Here is a 26,172-nt window from a genome sequence, read left to right on the forward strand (position 1 = left end):
TTGAACAGCACTTTTAAATTTATTAACTTATTTGTCATAACTTGTGATACATTCAGCAACAACAAAAATCTAATTTCCAACTAAAAACAAAATTAAAATAGTAAAAATGGGACTTTTATCTAGAAGACGACAAACAATTTGGATCTCCTATTAGATGCGCTACAAAGAGGTAAGGATATTTGGCTTTGAGGGGAAAATACGGAATCAACCTGAAATGCACGAGATCCTTTACAGGTCAACTTAATGTTGCTTTCTATAAACTATTGAATGTCAAACTACAGCTCCTTGTTGGAGACCAACAAGTTGTGCCTGAAGTACCCTGAACCACTGGACATTCAAAAGTTTAGAAAGTCAAATGAACATCACTTGTAAAGGATCAAGAGGATTTGAAGTTCATCCTGAAATTTCACAACCAAAGCCCAACATCCCTCACTTTTTGAGAGTAATGTACATAGGATTTTACTGGGGGAAAGCTCTCTCTCATCCTCTTAAGAAAAAAAAACAAGCATTACGATAGTGTATTTTTTTTTTTTTTTAAACTGTTTCAACAAGATCAAACGTAAAAAAAAAAGAAAAGAAAAAAAACCCTAAACAAAGAATCCTCAATGGTTTGTAAAGTTCAGAGCTAAAGCAAGTAGAAACACTAAAACTGCTTAGAGAAAAGTTTTGAAGGACAGGGGAATCTATTTTGAACTTTATTATAGGGCTTTGGGAGGAATAAACTGCGGAACCACAGAAGTTGAAGGAAAAAGAAAAAAAAAAGGCCTCTCAAACCTCAGGAGGACAACGCTGCCCCCTCCGAACGGATGCCACATCACGAGGAAGTCTGCCCTTCCTCTTCCGTGCACTTCAGCGGCGCCTGTCTCGGGTCTCGCTAGCGCTACGAGAGTGGCGCCCGGGTCGGCGCTCGCTCTCTTTGTTCCGGCCTCGCTCCTTATCCCGGTCTGCGTCGGCACCCCTGCCGGGCGCAGGCACGCCGCCGCCGCCTCGGTCTTCTTTCTCGCGGGCCTTCAGCCGCTCCTTCTTCCGCTCCTCCCGCATTTTTTCCTGCTCGTCTTGCAGCTCCTTGAGTCGCCGCTCTCGCTCCTTTTGCCGCTCGCTGCGCTCCAGCACCCTCTGCGCCGCCTGGTGGAGGGGGAAATAAAAATTTTTAAAAATTGACTTACACGTTTTTCATTGTGACCACGCTCGTAACTGAACTCAATAGTCTCTAAATTCAAACTTTCCTCATTGCAATAAATGGAAATACTGTTAATGTAGTCCAGCCCCCAGAAACAGCAACAAATTGTTTTTAGGAAAAAACTTTATAGTATTGTACTTTTAAAAATATCAAGTAACAATGGAAATAATTACCCAGTTTTTTCTTTGCAGTGAAACCACAATTTTCGCAGGAGAGAGACTAAGCCTGGGCGCTAATAGCCAAAACTCAACGAATAATTGCCTCTCTCCCTAAAATGGCGGTCATAATTACATCTAGATGCCACAAGACAAATCACTTGGAACGGAGGGGATCATAAAGCATCAACACCACACGTCAAGCATGCGCACAATCATGAACCCACGTTACATAGACTATTCAGTATTTAAATTAATGCACATAAACCACCTTCACATGAGGCTCAGCTATAGTATTAGCTAGCTTTGTAGCCTAAGTAACATGCTAGCACAAGCAACTATGCACACTAGCACTTCACACAAACAGTATAAATCATTGAACTCAATTTTTGGCATATATATGTGTATATATATCTACATACATACACAATAATAAATGTTAGCAAATACAGGCAACTTGTAAGTTGGGGCACTCCCAAGTCAAGGTGCCACTGCGTATACACAATACTGCGACTCCCTTTGCTCGCTAACAAACACCAACCTGTTCTTCAGTGAGTGGGAGCCAGTATATACAAGGAGCCGCTTTGGTCTTGAGGAACAAGTCGTCGAGAAGCTTTGCAGGAGGCTCATCTGCCTTCTCTGGTGATGACAAAACAAGACAGTTGCATAAATTTCCCCCGCTACTGTATATCGCAGATTTTTCTCTGGCACGTATCTCCATATCTTTTGTGGATATGTACAGTTTTGTTTTATGGGTATTTACAGCTTTTTAAATAAACATACATACTGTCCAGTGAACACTTCACTTCCGTTCCCTCTCAACATCACTGGCTCTACAACGCCATTCTTTTGGCATTACTGCTAGAGGTATTCACTGCACACAACACATGCCATGCTTGCAATTTTTTGGGGCGCTCAAATACGTTTACGCTTGTATTACGAAAAGGTGTTTTAACAAGTTAAAATATGTTTCCAGAGTGTGGAAGGGTTTAAAACAATGTCTAAAAATAAGGGGGATCCTCACCTATTTAGGGTGGGTTTGTAATTCGAATTTATTTGACAGGAAGATTTTTTTTGTGGCTCCCAAAGTCCAAAGTTTGTCCTCACTGACAAGCACTACTTCCACTAACATCTGCGAACATTCGGCGTTGACAATTTAGCAATATTGCAACCCCTAAACCCCCCCCCCCCCCGAAAAAGCGATGAGCAACGTTAAATCCGGCTAAGAAACGGATAACGTGAGTAGAATCATTTTCACAGATAAGAAAGCACACAAACTGATTTATCGACATGTTGTAAACTTTTGACCCGAGGAATGTGCTTCCCAGCCGCAAAGATTTCGCAGAGGTCGCCTTGCCTCACCCGTTCAACTTTCCATGAGAAACGAGCGTGAGAGCTGACGAGCGATCTTGCAGTTCAGCGGCTCATTTTACTTTTAAATTGTTGAACATTTTCAAAGTTAATTTATTAAGCACTGCGTTTACATACATGTTTTTACAAAAAGACTTATTTCACCAAGAGGAAGCACTGACTTACACATTATCTGTGGGGAAAAACAACATTTCTGTGGAATTTGTTGCAAGTTAATTCGGGGGTGGACGGGGGTAGTTTTAAAGCAAAACCCACAAGGGAAAAACACAAAACCTTTCAAGTTTGCTATTGTAATTTACATTTTCTATAAATGAAGGGTGAAGAAAAAAAATATATGGTATTGTTGTATTGGGCTTTAATTTTGAGGCCATATCACCCAGCCCTAGGTTGCATTTGGATAAACAACTCACCCTTCTTGTCAGCCTTCCTCTCCTTGCTCTTTGGCCTTTCCCGCTTCCGTCGCTCTCGGTCACGGGACCTGGAGCGCCGCTCCCCCTTGTCCGCCCCCGGCCTGGAGAACTCTCGGATTTTGTCGCGGTCCCATTCGCGCTCCCCGCGGGCTCGCTCGCGCCGCTCCATTTGTCGCTGCCGCTCGGCCCACAGGTCCCGCACGCCCGCCGCGCCGCGGTCCCGCTCCCTTTCGCGGTCCCGCTCCCTTTCGCGGTCCCGCTCGGGCATGAGCGGGGGCGGCCGGCTCGGCGGCGGGGCAGGTTGAGGGACTTGCGGCTCTTCGCGGTTTGGCTTCAGCAAACCTTTGTGAAAGTCGAGCTGTGCGAGGGGAACAGAAACAAAAGTCTGAATGATACATGAAGAGTGCGTGAAACTTGGAAGCCTTGCTTAAAGAGGAACTAAACTAAAAAAAACAAAAAACAATGTTTTTTGCAAGAACACATTGCATGCGCGGAATTAGAATTAAACAGCTTAACTCATCAATTTTCATCCATCTCATGGGGCCGCCACGTTGGGCAATATCGCCCTCTGGTGTTGACCGAAAACAACGTCACAACTGCTCTTGCGCTTGCGTAGTGAACGTCAAGTGACCAAACCCGGACCAAAACATACACAATTTTGTGTATGCTGCGAGAACCAGCAGAACGACCGGGTGTCTCACTCTTTGTACTACGACAGACAGCGCTCTACGTGCGGCGTGTAAATCCGGACGTGCGTAGCCTGCTGTACCTCATCCTGTTCACAGAAGTCCACACCGAGCACTTTTGGATTGCTCTGAGGCCACTTGACCCCGTGAAGAGCCTCTCTGGTCGCCGCCGCCTCCTCTGTTGTAGCGTACTGGGAGGAGCGGAGACAGGAGCGTTAGCCGACGGACAAAGGTCCAAACTGAGAACAGTCGCGTCCGCGGCTCACAGTGACGTAGCAGTGCGACTTGATCTTGTCAATCCAGAAGCCCTCCTCCAGCACGCTGCCCGTCTGCTTCAGAAGCTCTTTCAGCTGGCCCAGGGTGAACGGTCGCACCTTTGAATGTATAGAATCAACATTTAATGTGGTTGTAGTGTAATAAAACTCTGAATGAATCATTTCTTACCAATACAAAATATTCAACGATATACATTTTTTTCCCCCTTATTTCATTTACGAATGACCCGGCCCCTCTGACCATTATAAAGATCAAAGCGGCCCTCGAGCACCAAACTTTGTCCAGCCGTTATAGTGAGACTGTGGTTCAGCTTGGGTTCCAAACCCACCAGGTTGGTCACGTGGATGATATTTGAGAGTTTGCCGCGGGGCGGCGAGGGCCGCCGCGTGGATCGGATGGGGTCGTCGATTGTGATGGACACGCCGGACCGCTGCGTGGATCGGATGGGGTCGTCGATTGTGATGGATACGCCGGACCGCTGCTGACTGATGGAGCGACGCACCAAACCGTCGGTGGGGGAAGCTAAGGATGAGACGAGCGTGAATGGAAAGCTCAAAGATTGAAAAAAGGAAGTTGGTTCACCTTTCTTCAGTTCTCCGTCGATCTTCTCAGGCGTCTTCTCAGGAGGAGCTTGCCTGGATTGGTCTACGGGGGTCGGTCGCGGGGTTTCTTGCTCCGCCGTCTCTGCATCCTCTTCTTCGTCGCCCCGCCCGTTCTCCTGGCTGTCCCCGGGGACCACCTGGAGACAATGCGCGCATACAAACATTTACAGGTTGGCAGACAAAAGACGTGACCCCCCCCCCTCCCCCGTTCAGACGCCTCCCTTACCTGCGTAACTGTGCGTCGGATCTTGAGACCTTCATCCTCGTCGCCCTGACCGTTGTCCCTGGGGTCCTCGTCTCCGGACAGCTGCAGCTCCTCTGGGTGCAGGTCCACCACGGCCTCCTGGGCTACTTTGATATCTGGGATTAAAGACTGCGGAACACATACAGGGACAGGATTGAGACATTATGAGAAAACCTTCAACTGAGAGAGATGAAAATGATCATGACCAAGAATGAGCTCTGCCTGCTACTCAAGGGCTGAAACGAGAGTTTTCTTTTATTCCCACACCTTGAGCGAGTCGGTAGTGATGCTGATGGACGGCTTCTTGGCATTGACCGCCGTGCTGGAGCCCCAACGCCTCTTCCTCACCGCCGCTCCTCCAGTGTCGGCGTCTCCGGCTCCTCCATCGGCGTCGGTGGCGACGGGCGGCGTCTTGTTGCCTGTGGAGAGCCAAAGTCAAATGAGAGAGAGAGAGAGAGAGAAACAACAAAAACAAAAACAAAAAACAGGTAGACTAGAATCCAAGGGTTATCTCGTTTCGGTCCACCTACTGGTTAGGGAGATCTTGCGAACGGCAAAAGCCTTTGGAGTGGTGCTCTGGAAAGAGAGGGAGAGACAGAAAAAGAACATACAGAAACCCCAAAGGGTGCAGGGGGTGAGATGGGAACTCAAAACGGACAACAGAAGGTCAAACAGGAAAATGTGGCGAGGAAGAGTTTTTTTTTTGGGGGGGGGGGGGGTTAAAAAAATGTCTGAGGAGAGCTCAGAGACATCCGTGTTCCACCTTTGCTCAAGGACACAAAGATAAACCACTGAGATACTACTTAATGTGTGTGTGTGTGTGTGTCTGTGTGCGCCCGCCCGTATGCAAGAATTCAGGGTAAAAATGAGATGATTTGGTAAGTGTGTCCGCATGGTAATTTCCCCCCCACATTTAGTTTTAAAGCTATATTTTCAGACTGTGTTAAAGGTCTTTCAAAACTGTCGCATGATTTGTGCCATTCCTTTTGAACAATTCCTCCAATTTTGTTTGCGTTCTGTGACGCAGAGGTGGAAAACGGAGCCCTGGAGAATTTGTTTCTTTCCTTAAGTCACTAAGGATTAGCATATTTAACAATAGACTGCAGACTATCATCATGTTTTAGCACTACCACTTGAGTCAGACTATCACAAAGGAAACTGCAGTATCAAATAATTTCTGTGAATTACGATGAGGAATGGTAATTCCTCTAGCAATGATACATTTTAAATGGTGAAAAGTGATTGCCTGGTACCATTTGACACCTGATTCCTTACTGGCTCGACTAGGGCCCAACCGCACAACCCTGTGCACTGTATCTAGGCAACAAGGCTCCAATCGGGGAAGGCGGAGGAGTGAGGGCATGCCTCGATTTGAGTGTGCAGGAACTGATCACTGTGGCGGACTTTTAGTCTTTGGGGTTTGCCGCGTTTGCTCATCAGCGGCTGTTCACAAAGTCACAATCGTGTCCGTGAGATGGCTCGGGTGAGGTTCACTTTCACGTCCTTGTTTCAGCAGGTAAAGTACAAATCAGAGTCTTTGGGAAGTCCTTGTGACGATCTCAAAAAATAAAAAATAAAAGAAATCTCAAATATCGAAATAACTGAAAAAATGAAAAAGTCCATTTGTTGCGTTCAGAATTGTAATCCAGGAAGCAGTTGCACATGCGAGAACTCTGCCAAGTGCCAAGATGTGGGCAGAAAGACATCACAGAGGCAGAAGCAGCAGTTTCACATTATTTACGTCCATTGTGGAACATCTTGGCAACACGACCAGCCACAAATGACATTTCCATGGCTGACTGTCCACTGAAAGTTTGTTCAAGGGGTCCATGAAGAACAGCTTCATTTAAACCGTGTCTGATGGTGTCGTGACAGACATATTTCCATTGGAATCTGAGAGTGGGAAAAATGTCCACGTTCGACTTGTGGTGGAAGTTCAGTCCAGTGTCACAAAACAAAAGGGCACCTGGCTGTCGGGAGGCTGGAGCACCTTCCCTAGGCCCACAGTCAGCACCGTGAAAGTACAGTCCAGTTCCGTTCAGCTTCCGACAACCGCGGCAAGGTTACCGTGACAACTTGGGGTCTGCCGTTACCACGGCTGCCACGGCTGCCGGTCTGACCTGAGCTCCAGTTCCAGCTGGTGGCTCAGACTTTATTCAGTGCCACAAAGGGGTTGCAGACTCAGGGCCTAACTCGGGTAGCAGCGACGCACTCAGGCATATCGGGACAGGAGTTGAAGGAGGAGTAGGAGGAGTGGAGGAGGTGTTGGTGGTGGTGGTGGTGGTGGCGGTGGCGGTAGTAGTAGTAGTAGTACGCAGCTTGTACCATTAGGGGCAATGGAAGAGGCATGGGCACCTTCATAACAAAGCAATCAATGTGGTTTTAAAACAACAATCACACCATAAATATATTTAAGAGAGAAGCGTTCATGAGGGGATACAAAAGGCTAAAGAAGGAGAGAGGAAGAAAAGAGGCAAGAAACAAGCCATGATGCATCACTACACACCCCACTACTCAAACGATTTACAAACTTATTAAGACCGATAACTCGACCACATTAACTCCAGATATGACAGTATACAACGCTTGAAGTGCAACTTGAAGCGAATAGTGAAAGGCACAACGCGACCGTGGCTACGTGACAAACGAGCCCTTCGATGCGGGACATGCACCTCGGGCAGCCTGATTCGGACGACCTGAGTCAACGACTACCCGGCGTCTGCACTCTCGGGCGTTTTGAGCAATTAGTTGGGTTAAAACGCAATGAAGTGCCACGGCACCCAACTCCAACACAGCTCGGGAGGGGTCCAATTGCAAAAACTGGTCAAGAATTAGCCAAAAATACAGTGGTGCCTTGATTTAAGAGTTCAATCTATTCTCCGACCACATTCGTAACGCAAAACACTTATCACTCAACTCATCTTTCCCCATTGAAATGAACAGAAAGGCCATTCATCTGTTCCAGCCCCCCCGATAAAACACCCAAAATTGTAATCTGTTTTTTTTTTTAAATAAATATTGCATTTTATATAATACAGACAGTAAAATTTATACCTGCAGTAATCCCCCTCCATCGTGGGGGTTAGGTTTCAGACAACCCCTGCGTTAAGTGAAATCCGCAATATAAAAATACCCTATTTAAACACCCGAGGCATGTTTTAGCATAATTTTTGTAAGGTCTTTAAACACACTTAAATCAATAAAAACATTTAAGCACACGAGAGCAAGAGGAATGGATTACAACAATATTGTACAAAAAAAAAAAAAAGAGCAACATCAAAGCTAGTTTTGTTAGCCCGTCTATGGCATTCTGCATTGTGTTTTAGCATTAAGCTAGCAAATTTTGTAAGTCGGGTCACTCGTAAATCGAGGTACCACCGTACTCGTTTTTTTTCCAGGTTGTGTTGGTTTCAAGTGAGCCAAGTGTCAGCTAGTCATGCTCGTTCGTGAATGAGTGAGGATGCGAGGTTTTAGCGGGAGACGGCCAAACGCCCGGCCCTCTCGGCCAGACTTACCTCCTCCAGGCGGCCCTCGCCGTCGACGGGCTCGGCGTCCGGCGCCGGCTGCCGGGCCTCGGCGCTCTCGGAGCGGGGCTCCACCTCGGACACGGCCGCTTCGGTGGGCTCCGACACCGCCCTGCCAGAAGCGAAGAAACGGGTTACGTCTGATAAATAACGCCGGCGGGTCACACGCAGACCCTCCCCAAAACAAAAATGTCTTTGTCAATTGGGTCACTGGAGAACTGGAGCCAATCACAGGTGACTTTGGGCAGAGCAAAGCACATCCGAGATGGGTCGCCAGTCAATCGCTTGTCACATAGACAAACAGCTATTTAAACTCACAACTATAATCAATTTTGAGTCTCGCATGCTTTTGGAAAATGGGAGGAAGCCTGGAGAAAATTCACACAAGCGCGCGGGAGAACACACCGGAGCGGAGATTCGAACCCAGAACGTCTCTATTGTGAGGCAGGCTTGATAACCACTAGCACTACGTACTGGCAGTCTTCAAACATCTGCCAAATCTACAACCAATCTTGCATACTAACCTTTTCTTAAATATCTGTAACGTCAAATCACCTGGAGCATGTAATTGATAGTTCGGTACTGTACTGATCAACTCAAATCGGCAATCAGCGTGTGTGTGTGTGCGCACGCGCGTGCGTGTTGGTTCTCATCCACATCTGCTCTAATGATATTCCTCGACAACAGCAGGACTACATTGCTCCCCAGAGGACGATTAAGTTCTGTTGTTCTGATTTAGTCTTATTATTATTTTTTTTTTTTTATAACGTAGCACAATAACAGGACCCAACAAAAGACACCCGTCGCCATTCCCACATGCTCCCTATCCATCAGCACCACCCAGTGTCGCCCTCTGGCTCGCTCCCGTTCTTACCCGTTTTTGTTTGCCTCAGATAGCATTCTCGCCGGTCTCGCGGAAGGGGCGACCGGCGACAGAAACGATCCCCACTCGCGCTAAGCGGTCGTCCCGGTCGGCGGAGGGTTTTCCAAAAAAATTACCTCCCGTCGGAGGTGCTTCGCCCACAGCGCGGCTAGTTACTGCGTCGCTACCAAGGATGCAATGTGGGCATGCCAGCCATGTTGGCTAGCGAAAGCGGTGTCAGGTAAAAGGAAAAAAACAAATAAACAAAATAAACCGATTATATTCCGTGTTCACGAGCGAAATAAAAGTTACATCAACGATTTTCAACTCTTCCTATAATATAAACATAAGACAATATTATTAAAACGTCTTGTAATGAATTAAAGGCCGGGTGCCGCGGTTAGCTACGAGCGGAAATCACACCAAGATGTAACAGGACGACGACGAGGACCCATTAGGGAAAGGGGGGGGGGAGAGGCGACAGCCAATCCAGTGGCAGGGCGTCCAATGACATGCCTGACAAAGTATATCAACGTCCTCCACGACGGTATTAGTTGGTTTATTTCAGCTTTCTGTTTGTTTCGTTAAATGACCTGTACGTGTGTAATGGAAAATTAAAACGCAATTAGTAGTCTAATAGAATAGTTTTGTTCAGGCACACAAACAACATCTGTCCGTCCATTTTCTATACGCCAGCACCGCTTTGTAGCAACCCGGCTTACCAACGTGCCTACGTGGCAGCCATGTTGGGGAGGTCGACGTTTCTATCAAAGGCAATGCACGGACATATAGATATTTAGATGTAACTTGCTCATTTTCAACGATGTTCACTTTTTTAATCAATGCCAAAATGGGTGTTATCAATACATAATATTTGAAAACGAGTAAAAAAAAAATAAAATACCTGGTTACTTTTTTTATTACTATTATTATATTATTTTGGGTTGGTTACTCTCAGTTTCCTTGTCGTAATTGTACAGCGTTGTGCACAACCGTATTCAGCATGATGTACCAGCATCCTTGGTCTTTTGGTTTTCTTGCCGTCCACACACGGAATGTGCTGACGACTTTGCCCCTCCTAGCTTAGCGTCGCCGTAAGAACGCAGCAATATAAATCATTAAGAGTTACTCCCTGGACTGGTTGGCAGCCAGTCACAGGGCACATGCCAACAACCCATCTAGTATGCTTATCCTCATTGTGGTCACTGGTGATCTTGAGCCAACCCCAGCTGACTTTGGGCGAGAGGTGGGGTACACCCTGGACTGGTCACCGTGGCCAGTCGCAGTTTACATACAAACAACAGTTCACACTCACTTTCGCACCAATGGACAATTTGGAGTCTTGCATGTTTTTGAAATGCCCGGACAAAACATAAAAAAAACAACACTGGGAGAACAAGGAAACTACACAGGAATGCTCGCGCCTAGATGCGAACTCAGAACCTCTTGACTGTGAGGCATACGTGCGAAGCACTATTGCGCCGTGATGCCTCGCTAAAGAACAATCGCATCGTTAGAATTAATAGAAAATACAAACTCCACTACAGCACAATCTACTTACCCGTAAGATTGAAGTGATTCTTGTGTCGTACTCAATATGTTGTCATTGTCTAATCTTATAACATTACAGGAAAATAATGGTGTTCCTGTTAGAAGTAAAATAGCACAGGAAAGCAAGCCTGACCGTATCTTATCGTGTTTCTGTTAGTTTTAGGAGTTGACCACGCTCTGTAAATACATCACAACATTTGACATACCATGGACCAGGGTTGAGCAAAGTTCGGCTCTGTTCTGTAATCATTTGCATGATCAAGAGTCCTGTAATATTTATCGCTAAAATTGTAGTATTGCTAGCTAATTAAATAACTTGTTAACTGATTTGCTGTTAATAGTGGAATACAAAATTGGAGTAAAATATTTGTTATTTTATTAACCAATAGTTTGAGGATAATTAAAGTCACTGTAAATAATACAATTTAAAATGAGCATCAATTACATTACGAAACTGTTCAAAATAAATACAAAAGTAAACTAATTTTACGTTTCATTTGATCAACTAGTTGGTTAATTAATTATAATTACAAAGAACAAAATCCAAACGTGAGCATTCTGGAGCTCTAAGGTTTGCTGCCGGCTACGTGGCAGCAGACGCGAGAAGAGCGTTAGAATTTGCGGCGATTCCAGTGGTGTGGGCACGTTGTACTGGCGGAGGGTGGCTACAAACCTTTTCAGGTGGTGTCCTTTCTCGGGCCCCGTCCCCTTTGTCTCATTATCTGCGTCTTGTCCTAGCTCGGCTCTCTGTGAGATGATAGGACGCACACATTCAAATGCAAACGCAAGTGCTTTCGCGTTCAACTACACGACACAACAGGCACCCTTATGTTCCCAGCTCTTTGCCAGTGCTCTATCCCAGTGATTCCTAACCCCTCATTTGGGATGTAATTTCACTTGATTTGGATGTAAATTATGATGTATTGACCACAAATAATAATAATCATCATCTTTGTTCATCTAACTATGTTGTGGAATACACTGAGGGCATTATATAGGGAATAACGTTTTTCAGCTTGATCACTGACCTTCGTCTGCCTCACATGGCGTGACTCAACCCTGACGGACGAGGATGATGAAGATGATTTGGACGAGGAGTCGGACCGCGAGTCCGAATCCGACGAGGAACCCGAGTCCCGGGCTTCGGCCCTGCGGTTATCGTCGGTTGCCTGCTTTTTCTCGTCAAGCTTTTCATCATCTCGCGTTTTTGTCTCTTTCTCCTTGCGGTCGCCCGTCTCGTTTTCTTTCTTCTTGCTCCCCTCCGGAGAATCGCTGGTACCCGCGCTGGTCTGCGCCTCCTCCGACTCCATCTTGTGCACCAGCAGAGAAAGCGGGCCCGGTCTGCGCTTCGCGGGGGGCTCGGGACTGCTGGAGCGGGATCTCGAGTCAGAGTCTTGCCTCTGCGAGACGGCGTGCGGCGCTCCGGAGCTTTCCCCCTCCTTGTCGTCGGTGTCCGGTGGGCTCTGCTTGGGGGTGTCCGGGAGGGGAAACAGGTCAGGAGGTGGCGAGGGAGGGGGCGTCGGGTGGCGCAGCTGCATCAGGTTGTGGTGCGGCTGCGGTGGCGGGATGTGCTGCGGAGGCTGAAGCTTACGTTTGGACCTCGCCGCACTGGCGGGCATCTGCGGAGGCAAAGGGGGGGCGCGATTGCCTTTTCGGGCTCCGCCGGGCCCGGGCCCCCAATCTTCGTCATCCCCGCTACCGTCATCGTCGTCGTCGTCACTGTCCTCCTGGACCTGACCTCCGGCTGAGACGCCGGCCGATCGGCTGAGGTGGAGCACGGGATGAGCCGATCCGGTTTCGCTGGGCGCGACGCCCTCTTTCTCTTGGGCTCTGGACAAGGCCGGGGGCAGGCCCTGGCGGTCCGGCTGGCCCAGGACGCGCACCGACAGGGAGGCCACGGCGCGGGGAGGAGAGGGGGCCGGTGGCTCCTTGTGTCCTTGAGGAAAAGTGGCCCTCTGCATCCTGGCTCCGGGAGCTTCCGGGACCTCCCGGTGACCGGCGGCACCGTCTTGCCTACGTGACATCGCCCCTTCACCCCTCAGAGATCCCGCCCTCTCTGCCACAGGGTGACTCTGCTGTGCAGAAATTCACACGTCAGACTGACTTCATGAATATCCTGCTCGGGTCATTCCCAAAGCATGATGGGGAATTATTTTATTCTTACAAATCTTAAAAAGATATTTTTAAATAAAGTTTTGTTGTATTTAACCTTTAGAGCAATATAATTCTATTTAAATTAAAGAACACTTTGTTTGAAAAACATTTGTTGGTTTGCATTTTGATTTTGCTTTTATGAACAATGCATTTTAACCAAATCATTATTTCCTGACCTGGATTCTCTGTGTCCAGCCATAGGTCATCATAGTCTTACTCCAAAGTGTGCACAATCTTACAGTGGCTGAAACTTTTATGTATATATATGTATATATATATATACAGTACTTATTTTAACTTTTCATGTACAGTACGTGTTTTGAGTCCAGTTCAGTTGTATTTAACTTAAGTATTAAGAATGCTTTGTTGTTCAAAATTGATTTATTTACATTTTACTTGTCAGACCAATCCATTTCATTTGATTAAATATTTACGTAGTTGTTTATTTTCCTATATTTAAGTGCAGTGTTAATGTTCAAACCGTATAATGTTACAGTGGATCATAATTATAAATACGCTTTAGAACTAAAACGTCCGCTTCGTTTTTGACCAAAACTTGGAACCGCTGTGCTACTGTATACTTGGAGCGCCAAGTATTTTTCGGTAGCACTTGTGTACTCGGCGAGTCGCGGAACACCGACCTTGTCAGAGACGCAGGGCGAGCTGTCGTCGTCCGACTGGTCTTCGTCCTCTTCCGGCATTGCTGGGCTTTCTGTCAGGGGGAGCGAAGAGTGAGTCGTTGCTTACGACAGCGCGGCGTCTCTACTTCGTGAATCACCGCTCGCGCACGTCAACATTCGCATACTCGCAAATTTTTCTGGGGTACATTTTACTGGAGTCACTTTCGCGGCTTCTCATTCAAAACAACGGCGCAATGATTGAATATACTCGATGATTGGGAGCGTATTTACGAGCTTCTTATACCGTCGGTCTCGTCCTCAAGCTGGGCTTCTCGCTCCAGTCTATGACGGAGGAGTTCCTGCTGCTTGGCCAGATACTGTTGGATGAAGCTATTCTGACTCATCTCCTCCCCGATCTGCAAAGAAAAAAAAAAAAACAAAGAATATCCCTGCAGCGTGAAACTCAAATACTTAAAACAGTGAAGTGGGCATTCATTACCTGAGAGTTGGGCTGCAGTCCGCTGTGAGAGGTGGACGACTTTTGCAGGTTCTCCAGCATCAGTGCCTGCACGGAACAGCGAAATGCCATCAGATCAAACTGCGGCACAACATTTTATTTGATGTTTTTCTCCCCCATTGGACTGATTTATATTTAGGGACTGGAAGTGTTTTCGTGCAACTGTGGCACCGGCACGCTGACCGTACTTCCTGTTTTGTTTTTTATGGCCCTGAAGTGTTTGTCATACAAATATTATCTGTATTTATAACTTCACTACTACGTTAGCGTAGGTTAGTGACCGAGTCCGAGTTCCGTATAATTTGCGTCGGAACCGTGTACTTAAGTCCACTGTTGGGTGGAGGTAATTCGAGTCCACATGTAAGCCGAGCTCCACGGCCTTGATACGGCCGCAGGCTTTGATGGCAGAAATGACAACAAACAGAACAACGTGGGCCCACATGACACAAGTGGTGAGTCCTTACGGGAATTGTGCTTTTTTTTGTTGTTGTCGTTGCCTTTTTGACGTCCACGGTGAGCGGCTGTTCGCTCGCTTAGGCCTCGACTTGACAGGTGCACACTCCCAAGTGTGTGCAACACGGTGCCCCACTGGAACTAGTTACCAAATTGCGGCTCGTAGCGAGGCTCGCGGTTAGCTTAGCCGTGCCGGCGACGTCTATCATAGGAGTGCACCGTTCCAAGTGTTGCGTGTACTATCTGGCACCGACGCGCTTCCTCGCGTGCTCGCTTGCTTGTTCCCGCAAACCGTCGGTCGGTTAAGACCCTCCACCCCCGCTTCCCTCCTCCGCCAGCCTCCTGCTAGTAAACTTGTCCACACTCAACACCAGGCGCCCCCCAAAAACAGTCACCAAACTCACCCCCTTCAGTCGCTGGATGAGTTTGTTCTTCGCCCCGCTCTTGGACAGGTTTCTCTGCTCCAGCGCGGCTTTCAAATCGGCGACACGGAGGGATTGTAAAGGCTGTCCATCAAGCGTAATATCCTCGTCCGCCATCTTGTCGAAAGCACTCCCGACAAGCGTCGTTTCGGCTGGCGCTCGGCGTCGGGGTTCGGCACTTTCCGGAGGACTTCGGCACGGCCCGAGTGACAGTTAAGGGCGGAGAGGAACCGACGAGGGGCTGCCGTTCGGCAGTTTCCGGAAAACGTCGGAACGCCCGATCGCCATTTCAAGTACAGTGGGAGTTGAATTGGTTCTGTGACAGTCACATCACTCTCTCCATGCTCCTTGAGTGTGTTTTCATTTTGAATTTGACTGTTTGTCCCGTTCCCCCAACAAAGTAAAAAAAAGTCACCATAAATTGGGGCACTCGTGAGTCAGGTACCTTTGTGCAGTGCTGTAACAGCAATGAAGTCATGTTGTTTACTGACTGCAAAAAAGATGTTTATTCTGGAATACAGGGCAGACATAGCAGTGTTGAAAAGTGAAGAGGTGTAGTTTCTGTATTGCTAGAACTCAGCATACAGGGTTGAGTTCACGAGTGTAGAAAACTTGCCTTGTACAACATAAACAGTAACGGGGACATTTTTCCACGAGAAAGAAGGGGGATGGGAATTTCTTGACAATAGACCAGGGTTGGAGAACCTTTTCATTCCAGGGGAGATTTTTTTTTTAATCCCAAGGCCAATTAAATAACTACAATGTGCATTATGCGAATTATCTTTCGTAACATGTCAACCTAAATATTCATGACCTGCTAATGGAAAGGATCTGAACCATCGCCGCAAGCTGACGTGCACTACTGACACCAACAACCTGGCCGGGAACTGACAAAGAGCTGGTTTTCAAAAGCGCCCCCACCCCCCAGCGACCACTTTGAGAACCACTGCAATACAGCGCCGAACCAAATCACACAAGAATGTGCATGACAAAGTCAAGCATAGTAAAGTTATGAATGAAAAAACAAAACATGTAAATGATCATAATAAATATAAAGGTTACTTGCGTCTCTTCAAACACGTAACAGGTGTAGTTTCCAATAATACTTCAAATATCCACAAGGTGACACTACAGCAGAGAAAATGGGACAGGAGGGTTCCCGAAAGCATGCTTGGAAGGATGAGGTCAATAATTTGTAGTGTGTCCATATGATCCTAATCCAGACAAAGTAACAGGTGATGAGTAGCCTCGGCGACGGGCTTAATGACGGACCGGCTTCGGAGAACAGAGATGAAACATGGGCAAAGGTGCCATTCGGTGCCACACCAACGTCAAAAACAAAAAAGATGACGACAACAAAAGAAAATGAAGGATGGAAGGTATTAGAATAGCATGAAAGAGAAGGAAGGAACAACAGGAGTATGAAAGGAAGGATAGAAAGAAGGGAGACTGAAGGAAGGAAAGCGGGATAGTGTGAAGGGAGAATGGAAGGTAGGAATGATTTGACAAAGGACAAAAGTGTGTATGAAAGGTGGGATGGGAGGTAGGACGATGACGGCGTGGCCGTATGATCTTCACTGAGACAAAGCAACACTGGATGAGCATCTCGAGCAAAGGGCCGGCCGGCCCATGGTCCACATTTGTAGAACACGCCAGAAACGCCAGCAAAGACTCGCAGAGGAGCGTGAGCGCACTCCACCATTTAGTGCCGCACCAATGTCAAAAAGCAAGTCGCGACGTGTGGAGATCGGGAAACTCGGTCCACAGGTTTTGTACGCCACAAGACCGTGGGAAAGAGGAGCGGCCCCGGGGGCAATTTGGCCCCCCGACTTGTTGACATTCCGGGAATTCTCGCCAGGCGGGAACTGTCACTCGAGGTGTGTTGGGATGGATTACTACACAGCGCGTCATCTTCACGTCTCGCACAAACTCAACACGAGCACAGGCCGAGGAAGGATGGAGGCCTGCGGGAGTGGTGAGAACAAAATTGCCTTGGAGGTATCGCAGTCAAGAAGTAGGCCAGAACCAGAATGGAAATGTCTCCTCCTCTGCTATACTTAGCAGAGGTGGGAGTAAGTCACATATGGAATCTTACAAAAATGAATACACCTCACATTTTGGTTCTTATCTTTTCATGGGACAACATTTGAGAGTTTCATTAAGGGGTGTACTCACTTTTGTTGCCAGTGGTTGAGGGGACATCACAATAAATTTAGTTATACAAGCTGTTCACTGCCTACTATACATTGCAGCAACGTGTCACTTCAGTTTTGTCCCATGAAAAGATAGATTTACAACAATGTGAGGGGTGTTCTGACTTTTGTGAGATACTGAAGGTGTAAGTCAAGTATGTCTTAACCAACTTAGTGTGGAAAAAAGTCCATTCGAGTCACTGCTAAACTTCAAGCCAGTTGAGTCCGATCATAACTTGGGTCATAAGTCAATACCACAATTCCACAGATGTATACCAGCTTTAAGATATCGGTGGGGGTTATGACTAAGAAATCTCGACAAGTCGAAATTTCCTGTTCTATTGGCAGATCATTTTGCTTTAACTTCTCATTTCAAATTTTTTTTTTAAGCCCAGTTTTTGGAGTGCGCACTCCACATTTTAGCATACTAGTTGGCTGTCAGGTTTGCGCGCACTACACAAAATGTCCCTTTTCTTTAAAAACACAAAACTCCTCACTAGCATAAAAGTGAAGATTTTCAAATGTAAACAGACAAGACTTGTCAAGTCATTTAGTTCAAGCCTAAGTCGAGTCTTTCCTAAGTTTCCCAAGTCCCGAGTCCTATAACTGGCGACTCGAGTCAAGGGAAGTGACTCGAATCCCCTGCCTCTGACATTTAAACTCGGGAGAAAATGAAATACTCCAGAGTGGCTTCCGGTCCTCAATAAGTTAACACGCACAAGAGGGGAAAGGGCAAAACCAAGCCACACAACTGAGAAGGACAGGACCAAAAAAACAAAATAGTGTAATAACAAAATAAGGCAAGGTGTGTAGTGTCAACAAGGTTTGTCACGCTGCCCGTCCGAAAACATCACGAGGAGATCTCGGCCAGGCGCTGGAGCAGAGCGGAAAAGCCGGCGGCCTGCTGGGAGAGCTCGGCGACCCGGTCCACCATCTCCTGGGAGGCCGACACCGACGGGTAGTTTTGGGCCGCGCCCTTTGTCGCCACGACGACCGCCTTCAAGGCCTGGCACAGGCGACCCCCGGAAGTTGTGATCTGAGAGCAGAGGGCGGCTTGGAAAAATACCATTTGCAGAAGGTACATTTTTTTCCTCATGAAAGAGGACATTATTTACAATTACATTATGGAAAGTTGACAGAAGGTCGGACGAAAAGATGGGAAGAAAGACTGGAATGACATAGGAAAGGAAAACAAGAATGTAAGAAAGGAAGGAAGGCCGGGAGAAAGAAAACAAGGTTGGAGGGAAAGAAGGAAGAATGGAGGGAACAAAGAAAACAAGGATGTAGGAAAGGAAGCACAACAGCAAAGCAGGAAGGAAAGAAGGGATGGAAACAAGAAATGAAGGACAGAAGGTCCCCTTGCGAGCCGCCACCAGCGCCGGCAACGCACCTTGGCGCGCAGGTCCACGGAGGTGAGGAGGCGGGACAGCGTGTCGCCGATGAACACCAGCTTGTGCGCCGTCACGATGAGGCTCTTCCCGCGCGCCACGAAAACGCGGGGCGGCTGGTTGCCCTGCACGCTGGCGAAGAGCACGTCGATGGCGTCGGCCAGGCAGGAGAGGTGAGCCAGGCTCTGTGACGAGTAGAAGGACAGCAGCTCCGAATCCTCCAGCGAGAGGGACACCGGCAGGGGAGGGGACGGAGTCAGCTGGAGACAAGGTTTGGAAAACCGCTCAATAAACACGGCCGCCGTCCCCTTCAAACAGAAATCACTTCGCGAACAAGGAAGTAGCAAAATAAAAGCTTGTTTGAAGTTCAACTAAACGTGGAGCTACTGGAGCTAACAAAAAGCTACAACTGTCCAGTAACCTCCCGCAAATTCACAGTTGACCTACGGTGAAGCTGAATATCGCGGGGGAACCGTTCCTCACGGGTTTTCGCAATTGGCGGCAGGGCTCGGTCCCGATCTCTGCCAATAGTTGGCCGTACGTGGCGAAAAACACTGGCAACAAATGTATTCAAATGAGACCCGGGAGACCCAGACAAACACAATTAGATAGAGTACGTCAGTGAACGTCTGTTGAAAGACTCCTTGTCTTCGGCTTGTTGTCCTGCAGACTCCCGGTCCTATGTAAGGCCAAATTGTCACCATACACAAGTGACCACTTGTTGGCTCAACTCAGGACTCCACAAGCGGGCCAAAAATGCAGACAGTGCAAGGAAGAAAAAAAAAAACCCAACAAGAACACATTGCTCTTCCGCAGGAGACTGGATAACAAAATGCAACGCTTGTTTGTAAATGTGTCCCAGGGTCCCGTGATGTCTTCATATTGACACTGACATTCTCAGGAAAACAAAAAAAAAATTAAATCTTTTGACAGAATCATAGGAAAGGTAATCAGGAAGGGAGCCAACGTGCTGGATTCCTGAGTCACACGTCTCATTGGTGAACAGACTCACGCCGTGACTCATCCGTTTTGACGAGTGATTCCGGACCGCTGGGCCGTGAGAGATCGTCAGGCGTGCCGCGGGAAATTACACAATCTCACTCAACTGGTCCAAAAATTGGGATTTATTATACTTGAATGCTCTACGACTAGTTGGCAGAAGGGACAATTGATCTGTGCCCACCTGCTGCCATTTGTACAACAGAGCAATAGCTTCATGTGCAACTCAACAGCAGTGGTGGGAAGTAGCAAACTACACGTTACTGTGCTGAAGTAGATTTTTCAGGTATCTGTATTTTACTCGAGTATTAATTTTTCACATTTACTCCCAACGTTTGAAAACAAACCAGTACGTTTTACTCTTTACTTTGTCCAAATCGGCATGTTCGTTTTTTCAACCTCCACGTCAGAGTCTGAGTACTTTTGACTTTTGCTCAACAGATTTCACAATGAGTAAATACATTTGTGAGTACCACGAGACGAGCTCATCATTATTTCACACTACTTTTGTTTGGTGGTGTGACGTACAATAAGTGCCTTGGCACAATAAAGGTTGGGAATAAAGTGGCTTTGACTGCGGAAACACAAAGGACGCCATCGTTCGGACAGCGAAGGCGACTTACTCTCGGCTCTGAAGTGATCGTTTGTCCGTTCTGTGCCGGGGAAATCTCCGGTTTTCCCTACACGGAGATAAGAAAACGGGGGACACCCAGTCAAACAACAGCATGAACAACAACAAAGAATGCTCGGACAAACAAAATAACTGACCTGCAACTTTACATATCCAACACTGTCACCGTTAGGGACCGGGGCTGGGACGGGAGTCAAGCCGATGCCGGCGTATTCGTTGCCGGGATCTTCGTCGCCGTGGCCCACCGTGAGCGTCACCGTGGCCAAAGTGGGAGGCAAGGGGAAGGCCGGCTGAGGAGTCGGGGGCAAAGGCCGTTCCTGAATCCAGCTACTCTTACGGGAGCCCATTCCGCCTCCCGTCGACTTCCCGTCAGACACCGGGAGAGCGGGCAGCGGCCTGCGGGACAAAGACTCCTGGGAAGGCAATCGAGGGCGACCCTGAGTCTGCAAGAGGACGGCGCTTTCCTCCAGGGAGCGCCGGACCAGTGACAGGAGTCCTTCCGACGGAGGAGCGTTGCCCACGGCAGATAACGCGGGGAGGAGGTCCGACAGGCGAGCCCAAGCCTGCTGAAGGGGCAGCGGCGGCGGGTCGCCGGAGAGGCTGGCTTTCCATGCGGACAAGATTTCAGCTAGCGACGTGGCCAGATCACGGGAAGACAGAGCAGCGGGCGAGCAGGAAGCGGCGCTCAGCACGGCGTGGACCAGGCCGGAGAGCGAGGACCTCCACTGCACATCCCCGGAGCCGTTGCTGGACACGGAGAGACGGCGAGTGGAGGTGGAGGAAGACGAGGATGAGTGGGGGAGGACTTCGGCGGTCAGGGCCGGCATATCGTAGATCCCGCAGTCCGGGGAGTCCCGCTGCCGGTCTCCGGCGCTGGCCCGCTTCTCGGAGGCCGGGACGCAACAGACCTGACCGTTCTGGCTCGCGTCCTCCCCGGAAAGGCTCGCGGCGGTCTCCCCGGGAGCCGGAGGCACGCCCGGAAGAGTGGGTACGCTGTAGACGTCGTCCGCGTCGGCAGGCACGGCGGCGCTCGGTGGGACGTCCGAAGTCGAGCCATTCAGTGTTATGGTCGGGACGTCGTACACCTGTAAGCGGAGACGACCCATTCGTTATCAGCCCGCCATCCGCTTATCCTCATTAGGGTCGCAATGAGATGTAACAGAGGCCAGCTGACATCCTGCCCACCCCACCACCAAAAAAAACAAAAAACAAACAAAAAAAAGTTTCAAATCATCTATAGATACCACAATATGGCAGCAAAGCCCTACTTTTGTCTAAATAAAACTCCTCAACATAATTCCCACCGATGTGGGAGTGAGAGAAGTGAAGTCTGGGTTGTCAGTAGAGGTGGAAGAATCTTTGTCCCATGTAGACGTTGCACTTTGGATGCATTTGTTGGAAATCAAAAAATCTGTAAGCCATTTATTTTTAAGAGTAATATTGTATAATGAGTTTAAAATATGTATTGTGTGATCATAGTTTGTGGTACATTTATGGTTCAAACCATCAATCAAGGCAACATAAACATGTTGGGGGTTCGTCAATTATTTGCGGCAGGGCTCGGTCACGATCCGCCCGTGAAGAGAGAGGGATTACTGTACCGAGCGGACCGTCGCAGTAGGAGAGGTAGCGAGTTGGCCGGGCTTTTAAACGCACCATTGAAGTAAGAACCTCTGGGAACCCACACGCAGATGCATCAAAGAGTCGCTAACCACCAAACGAAGGCCAGGATATATTTGTCCACTCCGACATCCCTGTGTCAACGCATATGCAGTCACTGGAGCAAAAACAATCCGACAGCTGGCGCGCACATTCGAGGAGCATGAAAGGGAGACCACTGGCGCTGCGGCCGCGGCCTAACCCGAACAGATGGGCGTGACCGGGAGAAAATAGCGGCAGCACTTGGACCGGATAGGCGGCCTACCGCAGCAGACCGAGACAGGTGTGGCCTCGCCTTGGGGGGTTAACAGAATTTCGGAATGCAGTCCAGTAAGGTGCATTCAGGCAGGGAGCTAAACTCCTCAAAAGGACGCCGAGGAAGGTTCGGATCATTTTTGGCAGGGGTGGAACAGCTGATCACAGTCCGGTAGAGTCAATGCCCAACTAAAGATGGGGTCTAGTGCAATATATGTACTTTAAATCTTGCATCAGAGAGTCAAAAATGTAATAAAATGACAAAAAGGAAAGTAGTAGTCAAAACCCCCCGCTATTATTCACGTGGACAGAGACCGAACCCTCAAGCAAATAGTTACAAATCTGTAATTGACGCTCACCTAAAAAGGTTTATAATTGCCAATCGATGCCACGACAGTCAGATGGCGACAAAGCTCTATTTTTGTCCAAATGAAACTCCTCAGCTCACATAAACCTAATTTCTCGACACAAGATGGCGGCGAAGTAGTATTTTTGGGCGAATGAAACTCCTCCACTCATTTCAGGACAATTCCTTGACACCGGGATTGCACCAAAGTACTATTTTTGTCTGTATGAAACTCTTCAACTCACTTCGACGTAGTTCTTTGACATCAAAATGCCACAATACGGCAGCAAAGTAAGACTTTCACTGATTTTAGGGCTGATCACAAAAACAGCAAAACAGGTCATCATTATTTCAAAATATTTACAGTACTTTGTGACATTTTTGTTTGGCAGTGTGCCTTGAAATTTTTGGACTGTCAAATATGTGCCGCTTGGGAAACAAGGCACAAGACAAAAGCTGAAGCTGTTAAACCAACGGACATCGACAGACAAAAGCCGAAAGAAAGCGACGTCGTCATCACCTCGGTCTCCGTGTGGAGGTGCGGGGGCGCGGTGCGAGGAGTGTCGTAGATGCCGTCGTCGTCACTGCTGAGCACCGTCGGCACCGCACGCTGCCACCTGCCGCTGGGTGGGGTGTCGTATACCTATCATCATCAAAAAAAAGAAAGAAAAAAAAAAGACCATTTCCAAATAGGATACACTGAATATATCGAGACCACAGCCTTCAAAACATATTTTAAATAGTTTAACCCTTAAAACTTCACACACTTTTTAAACGTATTTGAACACACAAATATGTGTATAAGCATAAATGTATATAAAATACTGTCCAGTATTGATAAGTGACGTGTTCTGTGCCTGGTTGCTACGTCGAGTGGGAACGGAAATATTCAGTTTATTGTTCCGTGTCACAAACCTGATCATCCACGGGGTCTGCATAATCTTGATTTGGCCCTTTGCTGTTGTGCGTGTTGTTGCTTTTCTCCAGGTCCTGACTCGTTTGTCTGTCCACCTCCGCCGCGCCGCAGTCACCCGACACAGGCACTGGCCGCTGCCCGTCTTTCCGCGTGACTCCCCTCACCGGGGGCGCCGGGGGCGGGGGCTTTCGAGCAAAATTTGGCGATCCGGGAACTCGGGGGTGGCCCGCTCGAACCAGCAAAGGGGACCCCCGGTGGCAGGCGAGACCCGGTTTGCCTCTGGCCACAGCGGTGGTGGGCGACGGGCCCTTGAGGAGGGGTCCGGGGGCCGCTTGGGCAGGGGACGACGAAGTCCTTTGAAGGCTTACCGGCATAGAAGAGGGCGTTTGGTACATCCCGGGCATATCCTGACTCACTTTAGCCTGGTGGGTTCCGTTGACGGAGGAGGGCCCATTGGGGCAGGCGGCAAGAACTCCTCCTGTTGGGGTTTGGTAAACATCCTCACCGGCAAGTGGTGTCCCTTTCGGCACCAAGTAACAGTCATCAGAGGGCTCTGCGCTTAGCGTTTCCCGGGGGACGAGATATGTGGCGTCCTCGGAGTCGTCGCCCCCCCTCGCGACTCCGCCGGGGGAGAGGTACACAGACTCTGGGGCCGTTTGAGCTCCTGGCTGCCTGGCGTGCTGAGCAGATGAGGGCAGCGGGCTCACCGGGGTCTGATAAAGAGCTCCGGTCACGTCTGCGCCCCGTCCTCTTAGGGAAGGAGAGCGTGGGCGACCCCCCGCCCCCATGTCCCAGTCAGGCCTGGGTCGGGATCCGGAACTGGAGTGCGAGCGCGGACGTCCGCCGTCCGCCTTGCGGAGCTCGCCGGGTCTGGAGGCGGCGCCGGTCCCTCGGCTTTCGCCGGCGGCCGGCGGGCAGCGGTACACGGCGTCCGCGTCGTCCGCGCTGCCGGGGGACAAGTAGACGGAGTCCGGGCCGGGGGCCGGGGCGGTCCGGAGGAGGCGCAGACGATTGGCCGGGGCGATGCCCTGCCGGCCGTGCAGGGAGCACAGCCACCAGCCGGGCCCGCCGCTCTGCTCCTGCTCCAAAACCATCAGGATGTCGCCCTTCCTGAAAGCCAATTCCTCCGGGCTCTCAGCTGTGTTGTCAAAGAGCGCCTTCGCCAGCACCGTCTGTCGAGGGGACACGTGTTCAAAAACAGGTTTTTAAGTCTAATTTCAGACACACAAGACAAACTCACATTTGCGTATCACGAACAACAAGTACATTGATGGCAAAGCTGAACAGCTCGGTTGTTTCAGGGGAAGAATACAAGAGATGGACGACGTCGACCGTGACAGGAGAGGAATCGCAGACTCGAGTGCCGTCCATCCATTTTCTAACAGGCTTACTTAGAGTCTTGTGTTACGCATGTTATTTTGGAGTTCAAAGAAAGCGGTAACATGGCATTTTTGGGCACATTTTACGTTTATATTTCCACCACACTCTTGACTTCCGTGAGGGAAATTTGACATGGCCTTTTAGGAAAACATATTGGGTGTTAAAATGTCAGCAAATGTCAAGTTGTTACTCTAAAAAGTGTCATACTTGAGTAAAATGTATGTATTTGTTTCAAACAAAACCGATTTTCATCGGCCCAAAAGACGTAATGGTATCATCGAATATCGGTTCTCGGTGGGTAGTAACATGTCGGTACTTGCACTCGTACTGGGTCTCAAAAAATGGTTTCGGGGAGTAGGTGAGCCCCTATTCCAGCTGACTTTGGGTGAGAGGTCGTACACCCTGGACCGGTCGCCAGCCAATGGCAGGGTACAAAGGCGAACGACCATTCACAGTCACATACGGACCTACGGACAATTTCAAGTCTTTAAGAGACCTGGCATGCACGATTTAGGTACGCGTAAGCAAGGAGGAGCACCTGTAGAAATCGACGCAAGCGCAGGAAGAACATGCAAAAGCCAAGAGTCGAACGCCGAACCCCAGAACTGTGAGGCAGGCGTGCTATCCACTAGGGACTCAAGCTAAAATATTCAAATATGCAGTGATCACGAAGGGCCAAAGATGGCTGAGTGGTCAAATGGACAGAGCGGCTTAATGGTGTGAGCGGGGGGATGGGGCAGGAGAGCCACATCTGTCCCTTGCCTTCACTGCCAACCCAAAAGCCCCCCCCCCCCCCCACCCCCTCCCCACTTTCATTTTTGGGGACCAGAAGCATGTGGCCAAAATGCTGGGTCCACAAAAAGAGTCGAATCCCTCCTCCGTGCTGGGACGTTTCCGAGTCGGATACTTACAGAAACCGACATGGCTGTGAAGTGCTGAGGGTTCGTCGCTGTCGGGGAAGGTCGAACTCGAGTGTTCCGCTCGGTCAGCGAGCTCCGTGCGGCTCACATCGTCTCCGCCTTGTCAAATACAAACGCTGGGCCTGCGGACCGTTCGGAACCGTTACTTTAAGCACACATTTGTCCAGAAAGATTCATTGCGACTGGCCAACACCTGTCCCGTCATCCCACGCCCCGGTCATGTTAGAAGCTAACCTTAGCTTAGCATCCGGTTCGGTGCTCCAATGATATCCCAATTGGCCTTTTGCCAGGCTGCTTAATTACGGAATGTCGCCCCGTTACATTACCGGGGACATACTCGACTCCCGCGGCCTACTTCGCTAACATTAGCGGGACGAAAACGCCGCTTCTGTTCTGCAGTTTCCTCACAAAGGAGGTCAAAACCATCCAAGAGTATGTTCGCCGTGGCGAAAAAATAAA

At 48.8% G+C, this 26,172-nt stretch overlaps 3 protein-coding genes across 7 annotated transcripts in view; 1 reads left to right on the forward strand and 2 right to left on the reverse strand.

Moving 5' to 3' along the window:
• Positions 1 to 15,177, reverse strand: acin1b (apoptotic chromatin condensation inducer 1b). Of its 4 annotated transcripts, none has more exons than XM_061764376.1 (17): positions 15,010 to 15,177; positions 14,135 to 14,200; positions 13,940 to 14,051; positions 13,657 to 13,727; positions 11,890 to 12,933; positions 11,535 to 11,608; positions 8,440 to 8,560; positions 5,455 to 5,500; positions 5,192 to 5,343; positions 4,907 to 5,053; positions 4,661 to 4,817; positions 4,407 to 4,600; positions 4,069 to 4,176; positions 3,886 to 3,993; positions 3,117 to 3,474; positions 1,877 to 1,974; positions 1 to 1,125 (listed from the first exon to the last, which is right to left on the reverse strand). In XM_061764376.1, exons 1-17 carry the CDS (start codon positions 15,142 to 15,144, stop codon positions 850 to 852), a joined length of 3,267 nt encoding a protein of 1,088 aa, XP_061620360.1. In that variant the 5' UTR covers positions 15,145 to 15,177; the 3' UTR covers positions 1 to 849. The 4 variants fall into 4 exon arrangements, with proteins under 4 accessions (XP_061620360.1, XP_061620359.1, XP_061620361.1 ...); XM_061764375.1 differs by having other exon boundaries at positions 11,890 to 12,936; XM_061764377.1 differs by lacking the exons at positions 11,535 to 11,608; positions 11,890 to 12,933; positions 13,657 to 13,727; ... (1 more) ...; positions 14,135 to 14,200; positions 15,010 to 15,177 and adding an exon at positions 9,323 to 9,741.
• Positions 14,473 to 26,172, forward strand: part of dhrs4 (dehydrogenase/reductase (SDR family) member 4) — a 14,973-nt gene continuing 3,273 nt past the window's right edge. Inside the window, exon 1 of the mRNA XM_061764385.1 lies at positions 14,473 to 14,604. Within this exon, the coding sequence (XP_061620369.1) occupies positions 14,554 to 14,604 (51 nt within the window). The 5' untranslated portion in view covers positions 14,473 to 14,553. The remainder of the gene's footprint in view (positions 14,605 to 26,172) is intronic.
• Positions 15,461 to 26,172, reverse strand: part of efs (embryonal Fyn-associated substrate) — a 10,927-nt gene continuing 215 nt past the window's right edge. Inside the window, exons 1-8 of one of the 2 annotated variants that reach the window (XM_061764380.1) lie at positions 25,948 to 26,159; positions 25,705 to 25,835; positions 23,413 to 24,585; positions 23,018 to 23,140; positions 20,375 to 21,322; positions 20,230 to 20,286; positions 18,610 to 18,867; positions 15,461 to 18,255 (exon numbers count right to left, since the gene is read on the reverse strand). In XM_061764380.1, coding sequence (XP_061620364.1) covers positions 18,070 to 18,255; positions 18,610 to 18,867; positions 20,230 to 20,286; positions 20,375 to 21,322; positions 23,018 to 23,140; positions 23,413 to 24,585; positions 25,705 to 25,716 — 2,757 coding nt within the window. In that variant the 5' untranslated portion in view covers positions 25,717 to 25,835; positions 25,948 to 26,159 and the 3' untranslated portion in view covers positions 15,461 to 18,069. Of the gene's footprint in view, positions 18,256 to 18,609; positions 18,868 to 20,229; positions 20,287 to 20,374; positions 21,323 to 23,017; positions 23,141 to 23,412; positions 24,586 to 25,704; positions 25,836 to 25,947; positions 26,160 to 26,172 lie in introns of those variants that run through there. The other variant, XM_061764379.1, reaches the window with a different exon arrangement.

This window comes from Phyllopteryx taeniolatus, chromosome 23 (genome assembly GCF_024500385.1).
Source record: "Phyllopteryx taeniolatus isolate TA_2022b chromosome 23, UOR_Ptae_1.2, whole genome shotgun sequence".
NCBI classification, from domain to species: domain Eukaryota; kingdom Metazoa; phylum Chordata; class Actinopteri; order Syngnathiformes; family Syngnathidae; genus Phyllopteryx; species Phyllopteryx taeniolatus.

Excerpts from the sequence above, each read along its gene's own strand:
- acin1b (XM_061764375.1), bottom strand. The coding sequence starts at position 15,144 with ATGGCGGACGAGGATATTACGCTTGATGGACAGCCTTTACAATCCCTC. Across the intron at positions 8,561-11,534 it reads AAAGGACACCACCTGAAAAG|GGCGGTGTCGGAGCCCACCG; the intron begins GTTTGTAGCCAC and ends CGCTTCTGGCAG. Across the intron at positions 4,818-4,906 it reads TCCGACGCACAGTTACGCAG|GTGGTCCCCGGGGACAGCCA; the intron begins GTAAGGGAGGCG and ends CATTGTCTCCAG.